At 40.8% G+C, this 14,972-nt stretch overlaps 1 protein-coding gene across 1 annotated transcript; it reads right to left on the reverse strand.

Annotated features, from left to right (window-relative positions):
* Positions 1-6,229: 6,229 nt before the first annotated feature.
* Positions 6,230-10,167, reverse strand: LOC149622664 (uncharacterized). The gene has a single exon (XM_089853575.1). The coding sequence runs from the start codon at positions 10,165-10,167 to the stop codon at positions 6,691-6,693; it is 3,477 nt and encodes a 1,158-aa protein (XP_089709701.1). The 3' UTR covers positions 6,230-6,690.
* Between the last annotated feature and the right edge of the window lie 4,805 nt (positions 10,168-14,972).

The raw sequence follows: 14,972 nt of genomic DNA on the forward strand, positions 1-14,972 counted from the left end.
AGACTATGACAACTTCGTGCCTCATAAAGCTAGATTCCCACTCGACCGAAAAAATCACGCAGCATACGGTAGAAATTTTAACTTACGCCGTCGTCCGGCTGTAGACTGTTCACACTACGACTGAATTTTGAGTTTGGCGGTAGATATTTTTGGGTCACGTGACAGATTAGAGTGGTTTCCATAACATTTATTTCGCACTCTGAATTGGTATCTCTGTCCCAAGAAAGTATATTTTCTAGCCTCCTCAATAAACACTTCCTTATTAACATTTTTCTTTCTTCGTGGCATGTTTCCGACCAAAAAAATACATGGCGACTATCAATCTATCTAGCGTATGCGTGCACTCTTAAAAATTTATGACGTAGTCAGTGGGATAATTTCATTGGCTGAGACACCGGCGTAACGCTGAACACGACCGAAAAATAGAACACCACTTGCGCCCGGCCGAGCGGAAATTCCGTCTGGCTCGGCGTAAAGATTCTTCGGTCGAACCCCTTTCTGCCGGGTCTCCGTCTTAATTTCCGTCGAGTGCGAGTCAAGGTCAAATGTAGCATGTATTGTAAAACCAGCCCCACTTATGTCAAGTACATTAAACTTAACTTGTTTGAGCGAGTTGCCTCTGTTTCTATCGAGGTAATGTGGTGAAATATTTTTGACTGTGATAAATGAGATGAACTTAAATTGGCATCATTTAATAATAGAGCTATTTCAATTCGGGGGTAAGGAGAGTTTTTGAGGCGGGCTTTCGCCAGTCCCCGCCTAGGTGCATTATTGAGCGCGAAATTTAGCTTAGAGTTCTACAGTGGCCCGCACGGAGGGAGGGTGAAAATCGGCTCCGTTTATTGGCAGGCCCAACTGTGACGTTTCCCCTTCAACTGGTATAGCTCTATGCAGGAAGATTTTACTTCAAACTCATTCAATGAAACCTTCTAACGTTAAATTATTATTTAATGCAAATAAAGATACAAAAATGTTACACGTCATCTGGTTCATCATCCGAATCACTCTGATAATCAATATATACGGTTTCATCGTCATAGTCACCCTCCCTCCGTGTGGGCCGCTGTAAAACTCTATGCTAAATTTCGAACACAATAAGGCACCTGGGCGGGGACTGGCGAAACCCCGCCTCAAAAACTCTCCTTACCCCCGAATTGAAAGAGCTCTATTATTAAATGATGCCAATTTAAGTTCATCTCATTTATCACAGACAAAAATATTTCACCACATTACCTCGATAGAAACAGAGGCAACTCGCTCAAACAAGCTAAGTCTAATGTACTTGAGATCAGTGGGGCTGGTTTTACAATATATCACCTGCTACATTTAAGCTAGACTCGCACTCGACGGAAATCACGACGGAGACCCGGCAGAAAGAGGTTCGACCGAAAAATCTTTACGCCGAGCCCGACGGAATTTCCGCTCGGCCGGGAGCAAGTTGTGTTTTATTTTTCGGTCGTGTTCGGCGGTACGCCAAACTCAAAATTCAGTCGTAGTGTGAACAGTCTACAGCCGGACGACGGCGTAAGGTAAAATTTCTACCGTATGCTGCGTGATTTGCGCCGGTTTTTTTCGGTCGAGTGGGAATCTAGCTTTATGAGGCACGAAGTTGTCATAGTCTGACGCAAGAATCAGGCCGTCAGATTAAACGTAAGCCGCATATATTCCAGTCAGATTTTATATTCTGCTATTTAGCACGACCAGATCTATCAAACAACACCGGATTCATGCATGTACCTCATGAGATAAGAATTCATACCTCATTCGACCATTTTAACCCCAGTCTGATTTATTGATGGCCCCCTTTGATGACATCAGATTTCATATATTTGGAATCGCCATTTTCAGTTCTATCATTTTCCACCTTTTTTATTCATGTACCTCATGAGGTAAGAAATCATACCTCATTAGGGTTAAACATGACCCCGCCCCCCTCAAATACCCCAGCGGTGGCGCGTAAGACGGCCAAACCTATTAATGAGCATCAAAACTGAACTCATTTCAATGGTCAGACCTTTTGTACTTTATGAGGTAGGATCCAGTCCACTGGCTCTTGGTCTATCCAGCATCTGATACGCATTCGCTGGTTAATAGGGTTCCATTAACAGTTTCTGTTACAAGTTTATTTCGGCTTTTAGTTTTAGTTAAGTTGACCTTGCTAAAGATACGCTCGCAATCAGCATTCGAGTAGAGTAATGAAAGTATGGAGAGTGCAAACTTTCCAACTATTTCAAACTCTTTTTTTCCATTTTAATCTTAAAGTTTCATTACTTTTTTCCAAAAAGATCAATCTCCTTGATATTCTTAATTTCTTCGGGTAAGTTATAAATACTGAGGTATCTAAACTGATTATCCAAATCCTGCATTCGGTCTTTGTGGATAATTCTTGGTAGTTCTCTTTCTAGTGGGAACCTGGCCTTCAATTACAGACAAGGGAGATAAAATTGATATTTTAGAGAGAACATGATCATTTAAGTAAAATCTTTGTTTTATTTAAATGCATCCGATATTTAGAATTTCCCTACACCTTCTGTGAAAGTCATTCTGCAAAGCTTGAAATTCTTTAAGACACCTTAGTTTTTTGTCACTCAATGCATCTAGAACTTTAGCTCCAAGATAGATTTGATTCAGCTGGAGGTACTTTGCCTCATTATTAACGTATATTTGATTTAAATCTGTTGTGCTGTTAATGTATTGTCGATCCATGAAACACATTAGGAGGTTCTTGAATGTTAGTAAAACTTTCATGAACTGTGGCAATTACAACTTTTGAAGATTGAAAATATTCGTTCAGGCCAGCTAATTTTGGGAGAACCCATTGCAGAAATAAATAAAAGAGTTTGATGCATGGATCGTGAAGAGTTTTACAAATTTCTTCAGCACCTAACAATTTCGCCCGATTCCACATATTTGACAAAAAAAAACATTTTAGCGCATTCCACTGCTCCAAATTTTTGTTAACAACTGCGAGAAGAGAAAGCCACCTCGTTTGAGAAAGGTGCAGAATTTTTTGTTTGGGAATATCCAAAATGTCTTGAAATTTTTTGAGTTCCGATAGGTTCTTGTGACTGTTCTTTAGAAAGTTATATATGTTCCTGGCAAGGTCCTTGCATCGTCGAAGAAGGTGTTTCCAGGACTCGCTAGCACACAACGCCAGGGAATGGCAAATGTATTTCATAACAACTATGCCAGGGCATTGTTCTTTGAAACAACTTGACACAGAATTGTAAGCACACATCATGGTGTTAGTTACAGCCGTCCGAACCAAAGCCTATTACGTTTTCAAAACTGATGTTTTGAGATTGAAATACCTTTACTACAGACTGAAAAATATCTTTAGTAGATTTTCCTGGCTCAGCAGTGTTTTCTATTTGAATAAATTCATAGAATTTGCTCACAGCCTTTTCGCTAGCTTCATTGCTAAATCTTACTACAATATAGGTAGTTTTTAATGATAAAGTATCAGTGCTTTCATCTATCAAAATACTAAAATGAGTATTCTTAAGTTGTTTACTAACTGCTGCTTATGTGATGCTCCTATCACCCTAATTGATAGACATGTTTTAGTCCTTTTAAGCATAATTTCTTGAGCAATTTTTGAGTCTGGGAAACAAGTCTTCATCAGGTCGTCAAATGATCAATGGATTGAAAGGAATCTTTGTGTTCAACCACGAAGCGGATATTTTCATTTCAGCTCGCTTAACACCATCTGCGACTGGTTTTGGTCCATGATTGTTTTATAAAATATGTTCGTACATCTTTCTTGATGGTTTTTAATCTTTAACTTTGTTTTGATGTTTTTCCATGCATGTGATTTTTAATCACTTGCATCTGTGCTTGAAATGTCATATTGCAGAATTCACACTTGGCTTTGGTGGGATCATCTTTTATTGGTTTCAGCTAAACTGCAAATTCCGGTTAATTTTCCCATTCTTTCCGACACTTCTCTTTTTTTCTTTTTCTTCCGTTTTCCTTGGCTCTTCGTCTTGTTTTGGAGTTTCATAACCTTCAGATACACTGATTGTGACGACAGTGGCAGTGACAGATCTAGAATGATTTGCCTTAATAAATTAATAATACCTTACACATTTAAGCATTACCTTTTACCTCTAAAAGAAGAACCACACGCCATCACATTCGGTACCTTCGGAAGTTCAGTAGATCAACCCCAACTAAAACTCTCTGATTCAGTGATTCTCTGCCCCACTGACTCCCACACAACAGAAAGCCAAATTCTAACAAGCAAGCAGACTACACCACGCTTCTGAAGTATGAATGGCAAACTTATCATATCCTCATGTAAGGTTTGCCGTCTACGGAGTCCCTACATTTATACACTATCCTCCCTGGTGAAATAAAACGCTAGAAAATTTAAGCATTCAAAAGCTTTATTACACTAAAAATTTTTTGGAATGTTGGTAAAATTATAGTAAAAATAGTACTATATAGTACAAGCATAAAATTTTAGTACAAACCAAATCAAAAGCAAAAATTATCGAATTGTAGTATAATTATAGTACGTCTGGCAACGCTGCCTAAAATTTAGGTGGTGTACATTACTTTAGCTCCTTGTTTATTGTTGTAAAAAACTCCCTTTTCTACAAGCTTTCAAAGAGGAGCGAGATTCTGGTTATATATTGATAGTTAGGAATTTTTAAGACAAAGATTTTGACGTCAGGCAATATTGATGACGTCCACGCTTCAATCTATAATACCAGCTTTAAACTGTAATAATAATTATCGATTACCATGTATTTATCATTTTATTTAGAGAATCTCACAAAAATAAAGTAAATATTTACGGCTAAAGCACATCTATTTCTTTATATACAGGATTAGAGCTACTGAATGTCACCGCAAATGAAGTAACATTAGCCTATATGTTTGAAATATAAGAGACAATATTTGATGGTGCATTTCCATGTATAATGTTATAAATAAGCAATTATATGACAACGGCAAGAATTTAGTCTTTTCTCATAAGAGAAGCGAGATCGTTTTTTTCATAAAACTGGTCAAAATAAAGCTAGATGTTCTGAAATATCTTTGTGTATAAATTTATTATCATTTTAAATTTCATGTTTTTTAGAAAGTATGCATAAAACTAATGAAAGCGAATATGCCATCCACATCCCTTACGAAAATGTATGATCAAATATTGATCAAATGAAGTTAATCCAAAATTGGGCCGATCAAACATTGACAGAATTTTGATTTCAAAAATCCATTCAAAATTTGTTCAAAAAAAAAAAGGATTTCAGAGCAACGCTATCTCGGCCATTGCACATTTTATATCACCTTTATCGAGTCCCGATTTCCATTTGAGCAATTGTACTAATTTTATTTCTTAAATTATGATTTGTTACATAACTTTTGCCTGTACCCTCCTTCCGCTCCAACCCTGTTCTTGACACGTAATTCGCGAACAACCCCAAAAAGATTTATTCCTCACAAAAATATTGCAATTTGAATCAATGATTGTCCTTGTTTGAATTAGCAAGTTGGCTAATGGAACCCCAGAGTTAAAGGGCGTTTTTTCAAGCCATTTATCAAGTTGGCTAATGGAACCCAGAGTTAAAGGACGTTTTTGCAAGCCATTTAGCATGTTGGCTAATTGAACGCCAGAGTTAAAGGACAACTGTCACTAATATCAAAATTTTGGATTTTTTTGTACAGTCAAAGATATTTTATGTCCAATATAATAAATTTTGAAGGATTTCATTTTTAAAAAATCAATGAAAAAGTTATTAGAAAAATTCGGAGTTGTATAGGACAGCCGCCAAATACATAAAAAGACCTAGGTTAAACCTACCCGTGGCGCCCTCTTTTAGGGATCTCGGCCAGCTGATTCTCACTTCCGCTAGTCTCAGCCAATCGCGTGTCAATAGAAAAATAGTCGTCGTCGGTATTACCAAAGGGTTAGACAATTTCTTTTATCACTATTAGTACATCGGTTTATTATTATGGCCGCGAACGTTGGTTATATAGAGAAATCGTCAACAGATGATAGTAATGTGGATAGTACTAATGAGAGTGATGAGGAGTATAATGATGTAGTAATAAGACCAAGAGGTGTTGTGATGCCATATAGGTTTGAACCTATTGAAAGAAGTAGCAGTTCGGATTCTCAGACTGTTTTGTTTCTAGGTTACCTCAAGTGTGCTTAACGTAGTTTATGCTTAGTTTAATTATTTACTAAACATTACCCGAAAGAAGACATTGTGAGATAAGTGAAAACTGAGAGACTTTATTAGGTTCATTACTCTTAACGTCCAAACCCTCTCTGCCTGTTGCTTTAGCCAGAGAGTAGTCTTACAAATAATATCGATTGACCAGTATCTGACAGAGAAATATTACAGCGACATCTAGGTCGTTATTCTTACATCTTTTCCCTCAGATATGTTCTTTATACTTTAGAAAGGTTTGAAACTAGAAATTATATGGACATTGCAATACAGTGTAAATTGTTTCTTAAAGATTAAAGCATAGTTTTTTTTTTCTTGTTTGTTTAACTACCTATTATTAGAAATTTGTACTTTAACGTTTATTGAGCTGTATCACGTATTATTAGAAATTTGTACTTGAATGTTTATTTGAGCTGAGTTACTTATTATTAGGAATTTTTAGTTAATACTAGACGTGTAACTATCACGTGAGGAATGTTCGATTATCACTAAAGATTTAGCCTCTTTACTGGCTTGACTTGTCTTGTCGACCGTCGAGCTGCAACTGGAGTCTCGATCTGTGTCGGTGTTTATCGGAACTTGTTCGCGCTGCGTTTTCCAGTGGTGGTGTATAAATTTCAGTTGTGCTACTTGCTGGAGACGTGGCGTTAGGAACAAGTCTTGTTGGACTTTGGGGGTTAGGTGTAGCTGACATCCTGACTGGCGACGTTGGTAGCGCAGTGAAATTGAACCGTATTGGTGTGTCAGTACCCTGTGTGAACGAGTCTTTCTCCTGCACCTGGCGGAGCTGTCGTCGATTACGTCGTAACGTTGTCCCGTCTTCGGTTTCTACTATGTACGATCGCGGTGCGGTTTCGTTTACGACTAAGGCTCTGCGATCCCAAACGCCTAGTTGGTTTTGTATGCGAACTTGCATCCCTTTTTTGAGATGTGGGAGTTTGTTGCCAGTTAACTTGGGTTGCTGTTTGACGAGGACGCCATCGCTGGTGTTGTTTTTGTCAACAACGGGCCTGTACTCAGGCAGACGTGTGCGAAGGGGTCTACCCATTAATAGCTCTAACCCATCTGCTTCGGTTAACTCTGAGTGCACTGTGGCATATGGGGACGTCACCCGGTCCGTGGGTTTCCAGCCTGTTCTGATATGGTCTTTAACCCTCGTTAAAACGGGATCCTTGCTAGTCTCTTCCTTGATGAGCTCTAACATAGCGTCACTAACTGGCAGGGACCTGAGTACGGAATTGACGTGTACCTCTAGCTCGTCAGATGTTTCCTTACATAGCGTAGCGTCGCCGTGAGTTAATGGCAAGCTCGATCTGGATAGAGCGTCGGCTAGAATTAGGTCCTTCCCAGGCTTATACTCCATTGTATAATGATATTTGGCCAGTTTGAGGAAAAGGCGTTGCAGGCGGGGTGGCACGTCAGCCAAAACCCTCTTTACCATCGCTAACAACGGCTTATGGTCGGTTTCCAAACGAAATGTTCTGCCGTACACATAAGTGTGAAACTTTTGGCATCCAAAAACGAGACCGAGGCACTCTTTCTCTATTTGTGCATACCTCGTCTCGGCATCTGTCAACGCTCGTGAGGCATACGCTACCAGCTTCCAGCCGCTATCTTCGGTCTGCTGCAATAAGACAGAACCAAGTCCACTGTTCGACGCATCCGTTGATATTTTGACAGGTAATGATGGATCGTAGAACTGTAGGATAGGACTACTTGTGAGCGCATCCTTTATGTATTGCCACTCTTCGTCATGCTGCGGTAGCCTTTGTGGGTCTGTTTCCGACTTGAGTAGCGAGCGAAGAAACGTTGTGTGTGAGGACAGATGTGGTATATATTTACCGACATAGTTTACAAGGCCCAAAGCTCGTTGGACTTCGGCCTTCGTGCTTGGAGTTGGCATTTTTAATACGGCTTCGACCTTGCTAGGATCAGGTCGCATCCCAGCCTGTGAAATGATTTCACCCATGTACCGTAACTCTGTCGTACGGAATACGCACTTTGTGGGATTTAGAGTAGCATTAGCCTTTGCGAGGCGTTTCAGGGCCTCTCGCAACTGTTGATCGTGATCGTCCCGAGTTTTACCCCATACTAGAACGTCATCATGGATGGGCCTTGCTTGCTTGACTCCATCAAAGATTTGACTGAACACCTTGTAGAATATTTCAGGTGCCGATGAGATTCCAAAAGGCAAACGTGTGAAACAGTAGCGCCCATTCGGTGTGTTGAACGTCGTCAGTAACTGACTGTTTTCATCTAGCGGGATCTGATAAAAGCCAGAGGCAGCGTCCAACTTCGAAAAATATTTGGCGCCTGCTAATTCCGCTTCGATTTCCTCTTTAGTAGGAATCTGATAATGTTCCCTACGTATGTTCTGGTTTAAAGGCTGCGGGTCCAGACACAGCCGAAGTTTAGGAACGTCGTTAGTGCTACTCTTTGTATGTCCATCACTGGAGTCCGCCACAACCTTTCTCTCGATTATAACAAGGGGACTCACCCAGCTGGTTGGTTCATCTATTTTGCGTATGATCCCTTGGGCCTCTAATCTGTTAAGTTCTTGTATAAGGCCTTCTTTTAGTGCAAAGGGAACTCGACGGGGGGGAACAACGACGGGTACTGCGTCTTTCGCAAGCTGGATAGTACAAGACGTTTTTAGGCAGCCAATCCCCGTAAAAACTGTAGGAAATTCTTTTATGATGGTTTCCCGAAAGTTATCTTGTACTTCGTACGCAGGGAGTTCAGCAGTGTGTACTCGCTTAATAAAACCCAAATCTTCGCAGGACTTGAGGCCTAAAATTGGTACTAGGTTCGCCGAGACTAAGACGAAACTGGCAGGGTACCTGCGGCCTTTAAAGTTAACCTCTGCATCAAACGAGCCAAAGGACTGTATGTTCGACCCACCGTACGCAGTCAGGTTAGTCTTACTGCTACGTATTGCCGGCCTTGGTTCTAAACAGTTGAAGATGTCAAGTGGGAACAGGTTAGTTTGAGCACCTGTGTCCAGTTTGAATTGAACCGTTTTGTTGTTCAACGTGAGGGGTTCAACCCAATCGTTGGAAGATGCATTTGAGGTAGCGGTGTTTTGTTCGGCGACCGCCGCTCCTATGAAGAAATCTTCATCTTCCTCAGCTTGTACATCATGTATTTGGCCAGACGCTGAACTTTTGCAAGCCTTTGCATAATGGTTTCTCCCATGGCAGCGTAAACACTCCTGATTATACGCAGGACATTTTCGCCTCTCGTGGGTACCCAGACAACGGAAACAGTTTTTAATCATTCCTTTACTTTGAGGTTGTCCTCCTGTACTCGTTGTAGTCGGTCTCCCTTGGGCTTGGTGTTGTGTATTCTTTGCTGCTTGCTGCTTTTTGCGGCCCCGTTTCTTATCGTAATTGGCGTGTATTGCATGTACGTCTTGATTTGCTGCTGATAACCCGTTATCGTCGAAATATTTCAACTGTGTATTGAGGGTTTCCGCGGCTTGACATATCGCCATAGCTTTGGCAAACGTGAGATCCGTTTCTGCCAATAACTGCTTACGTACCCGAGTGTCTTTTATACCCGCAAGAATTTGGTCGCGTATAATCGAGTTTTCTTTAGTTTCGAAGTTACACGACTGGGCTAAAAGTCGCAATGCTACTACATATTGTTCTATCGGTTCGCCATCCTTCTGTAGGCGACAACGGAAAACATAACGATCATGTGCTTCGTTACCTTTAGGGGTACAATAATCGTCGAACTTTTGAACCACATTAGCATACGTGCGATCCGCAGCTGCTGCGAACGTGAAAGAGTTGTATATATCTATGGCTTCCTGACCCGCAATAGTTAAAAACAGCGAGAGTTTCTGCTTATCAGTTCGTGCAGTCGTAGATTCAGTAGCCATTTCATATAATTCGAACCTCTGTTTGAAAACCCGCCATGCCTGCTGGGCATTTCCAGTTCGAATTTTAAGCTCCGGTGGTGATTTTACGTGATCCGTCATTTTTTATAGATCTGGGCGGGCAAGGCTTAAGGACACAATGAGGTGTGCAAGGCCTATCGCTCAACTTTCCCTCTCTTCAAACAGCGAAGAACGCGTGAAAAACGTAAAATTCTGGCACCATGTTTTGTTTCTATGTTACCTCTAGTGTGCTTCACGTAGTTTATGCTTAGTTTAATTATTTACTAAACATTACCCGATAGAAGACATTGTGAGATAAGTGAGAACTGAGAGACGTTATTAGGTTCATTACTCTTAACGTCCAAACCCTCTCTGCCTGTTGCTTTAGCCAGAGAGTAGTCTTACAAATAATATCGATTGACCAGTATCTGACAGAGAAATATTACAGCGACATCTAGGTCGTTATTCTTACACAGACAGAATTATCAGAAAGTTCTGAGACTAATTCAGATAATGCTCAACCCCCTGCGGGACCAAGGCAAGGGATCACAAATTGGTAAGTTTAGTACAAGAAATTAAAACGAAATGCTAACCTAGACTCTAAACAAACGTTTTTCCAAATCCATAGTGCATATGTGGTTGTTGTACCGCGATGTTAAGTGAACATGGGAGCATCTGTTGCTTTGAAAATCCAAAGATAGTAGACCTAAAGAGTGATGTAAGAAACTGTGTAACAACACAAGACTTCTTCGTTCAAGGGTGTTTGAATGTCACTGCCACTGTCGTCACAATCAGTGTATCTGAAGGTTATGAAACTCCAAAACAAGACGAAGAGCCAAGGAAAACGGAAGAAAAAGAAAAAAAGAGAAGTGTCGGAAAGAATGGGAAAATTAACCGGAATTTGCAGTTTAGCTGAAACCAATAAAAGATGATCCCACCAAAGCCAAGTGTGAATTCTGCAATATGACATTTCAAGCACAGATGCAAGTGATTAAAAATCACATGCATGGAAAAACATCAAAACAAAGTTAAAGATTAAAAACCATCAAGAAAGATGTACGAACATATTTTATAAAACAATCATGGACCAAAACCAGTCGCAGATGGTGTTAAGCGAGCTGAAATGAAAATATCCGCTTCGTGGTTGAACACAAAGATTCCTTTCAATCCATTGATCATTTGACGACCTGATGAAGACTTGTTTCCCAGACTCAAAAATTGCTCAAGAAATTATGCTTAAAAGGACTAAAACATGTCTATCAATTAGGGTGATAGGAGCATCACATAAGCAGCAGTTAGTAAACAACTTAAGAATACTCATTTTAGTATTTTGATAGATGAAAGCACTGATACTTTATCATTAAAAACTACCTATATTGTAGTAAGATTTAGCAATGAAGCTAGCGAAAAGGCTGTGAGCAAATTCTATGAATTTATTCAAATAGAAAACACTGCTGAGCCAGGAAAATCTACTAAAGATATTTTTCAGTCTGTAGTAAAGGTATTTCAATCTCAAAACATCAGTTTTGAAAACGTAATAGGCTTTGGTTCGGACGGCTGTAACTAACACCATGATGTGTGCTTACAATTCTGTGTCAAGTTGTTTCAAAGAACAATGCCCTGGCATAGTTGTTATGAAATACATTTGCCATTCCCTGGCGTTGTGTGCTAGCGAGTCCTGGAAACACCTTCTTCGACGATGCAAGGACCTTGCCAGGAACATATATAACTTTCTAAAGAACAGTCACAAGAACCTATCGGAACTCAAAAAATTTCAAGACATTTTGGATATTCCCAAACAAAAAATTCTGCACCTTTCTCAAACGAGGTGGCTTTCTCTTCTCGCAGTTGTTAACAAAAATTTGGAGCAGTGGAATGCGCTAAAATGTTTTTTTTTGTCAAATATGTGGAATCGGGCGAAATTGTTAGGTGCTGAAGAAATTTGTAAAACTCTTCACGATCCATGCATCAAACTCTTTTATTTATTTCTGCAATGGGTTCTCCCAAAATTAGCTGGCCTGAACGAATATTTTCAATCTTCAAAAGTTGTAATTCTGAGAGAGCGGTAGCTCTCTTAGATAAGACTTCATACTGCTCTTAATGTATAAGGAAGGTTTTTTGTTTGGATGTAGTTTTTTTGTATTGCATTAATTGTTCTGAATAAATTCCACAGAACTACAATTCGGGCCCTCAATATGTGGTTAAATTTTCAAAGAGATCCATTAATTAGTCTAATTTATAAAAAATAAAGTTGCTAAGGGTGGTTTTCATTTCCATAAAATTAATCACACCTTTTGATGAAAAACAGGAATTTTTCCCATAGAAATAACATGGGAAATTTTTGGAAAAAAACAAATCGGTTCCTCGTGATTTAGAAAAACTATACGTTGGTTAGTTTTGGGAACGATCTTAAATGAAACTTTACACTATAATCTAGGACCATTTTTCTTGTTATTAAGAAAAATTAGTTTTAAGTATGTTTAATTTAAATTTTAAAAATTGCCCCAATCTGCGATATTTTAGCATTTATACACTGTTTTATTGGGAAATATCAGCGTGACCAATATTGGCCTTTTTTAACGTATAGTTGCCTCATAATAATCCGATTGTTTCTTCTTATTGCCTTTTGGTTGGAATGGCCTATCGATAGTGTGATAAGACGGTTTTAATATTGCCGTCGTGACGTTGATGCGGCCGATGCGACAACTGGTAATTAAGGTAGATTACCGACGGCTGTCAATTAAGCTGGATTACAGACGGCTGGTAATTAAGCCAGATTACCGACGACTGGTCATTAGCCAGATTACCGACGACTGGTCATTAGCCAGATTACCGACGACTGGTCATTAGCCAGATTACCGACGACTGGTCATTAGCCAGATTACCGACGACTGGTCATTAGCCAGATTACCGACTTGTGGGTGTTTGTAGGTACTTGTGGGTGTTTGTAGGTACTTGTGGGTGCTTGTAGGTACTTGTGGGTGCCTGTAGGTACTTGTGGGTGCTTGTAGGTACTTGTGGGTGCTTGTAGGTACTTGTGGCTGCTTGTAGGTACTTGTGGGTGCTTGTAGGTACTTGTGGGTGCTTGTAGGTACTTGTGGGTGCTTGTAGGTACTTGTGGGTGCTTGTAGGTACTTGTGGGTGTTTGTAGGAACTTGTGGGTGCCTGTAGGTACTTGTGGGTGCTTGTAGGTACTTGTGGGTGCCTGTAGGTACTTGTGGGTGCTTGTAGGTACTTGTGGGTGCTTGTAGGTACTTGTGGGTGCTTGTAGGTACTTGTGGGTGCTTGTAGGTACTTGTAGGTACTTGTGGGTGCTTTTAGGTACTTGTGGGTGCTTGTAGGTACTTGTGGGTGCTTGTAGGTACTTGTGTGTGCTTGTAGGTACTTGTGGGTGCTTGTAGGTTCTTGTGGGTGTTTGTAGGTACTTGTGGGTGTTTGTAGGTACTTGTGGGTGCTTGTAGGTACTTGTGGGTGCTTGTAGGTACTTGTGGGTGCTTGTAGGTACTTGTGGGTGCTTATAGGTACTTGTGGGTGCTTTTAGGTACTTGTGGGTGCTTGTAGGTACTTGTGGGTGTTTGTAGGTACTTGTGGGTGCTTGTAGGTACTTGTGGGTGTTTGCAGGTACTTGAGGGTGTTTGTAGGTACTTGAGGGTGTTTGCAGGTACTTGAGGGTGTTTGTAGGTACTTGTGGCTGCTTGTAGGTACTTGTGGGTGTTTGTAGGTACTTGTGGGTGCTTGTAGGTTCTTGTGGGTGTTTGTAGGTACTTGTGGGTGTTTGTAGGTACTTGTGGGTGCTTGTAGGTACTTGTGGGTGCTTGTAGGTACTTGTGGGTGCTTGTAGGTACTTGTGGGTGCTTTTAGGTACTTGTGGGTGCTTGTAGGTACTTGTGGGTGTTTGTAGGTACTTGTGGGTGCTTGTAGGTACTTGTGGGTGTTTGCAGATACTTGAGGGTGTTTGTAGGTACTTGAGGGTGTTTGCAGGTACTTGAGGGTGTTTGTACGTACTTGTGGCTGCTTGTAGGTACTTGTGGGTGTTTGTAGGTACTTGTGGGTGCTTGTAGGTACTTGTGGGTGCTTGTAGGTACTTGCGGGTGTTTGTAGGTACTTGCGGGTGCTTGTAGGTACTTGCTGGTGCTTGTAGGTACTTGCGGGTGCTTGTAGGTACTTGCGGGTGCTTGTAGGTACTTGCGGGTGCTTGTAGGTACTTGTGGGTGCTTGCCCCGGGTGTTTGTGGGTTCTTGCCCCGGGTGTTTGTGGGTTCTTGCCCCGGGTGCTCTTGGGTTCTTGCCCCGGGTGCTTGTGGGTACTTGCCTAGGGTGTTTGTGGGTTCTTGCCCCGGGTGTTTGTGGGTTCTTGCCCCGGGTGTTTGTGGGTGCTTGCCCCGGGTGCTTGTGGGTTCTTGCCCCGGGTGCTTGTGGGTACTTGCCCCGGGTGTTTGTGGGTTCTTGCCCCGGGTGCTTGTGGGTTCTTGCCCCGGGTGCTTGTGGGTTCTTGCCCCGGGTGTTTGTGGGTTCTTGCCCCGGGTGTTTGTGGATTCTTGCCCCGTGTGTTTGTGGGTTCTTGCCCCGGGTGCTTGTGGGTACTTACCCAAACTTTTAATGATTTACGTTTTTTTTTGAAGTATCATTATAAATAAATGTCTGATTGAGCTAAAGTTATGGTCCCCTTTATATTTATATATGTTTCTGCTTAGTGCAGATTTTGAAAATGTAAAACAGTTTCTTAACATCCTTAATTAAAATGAAGACTGAAGGAACAGATATTAATCAAAAATGCCTTGATTAGAATCAAGTCCTAAAAAGTATCGATAAGACTGAGCTTATCACTTGACTGAAGGATCAGATATAAATTTTTCTTTTTAATTGAAACTTAAAGGCATGCTTAAGAAAAAACAACGTTCCATTACC

Source organism: Phalangium opilio, unplaced genomic scaffold, assembly GCF_054372755.1.
Source record: "Phalangium opilio isolate 3A_F unplaced genomic scaffold, DU_Popi_V2 ptg000194l_1, whole genome shotgun sequence".
Lineage (NCBI taxonomy): Eukaryota > Metazoa > Arthropoda > Arachnida > Opiliones > Phalangiidae > Phalangium > Phalangium opilio.

Bases quoted from the DNA above. Each gene is read 5' to 3' on its own strand.
- LOC149622664 (XM_089853575.1), bottom strand. From the start codon at position 10,167: ATGACGGATCACGTAAAATCACCACCGGAGCTTAAAATTCGAACTGGA.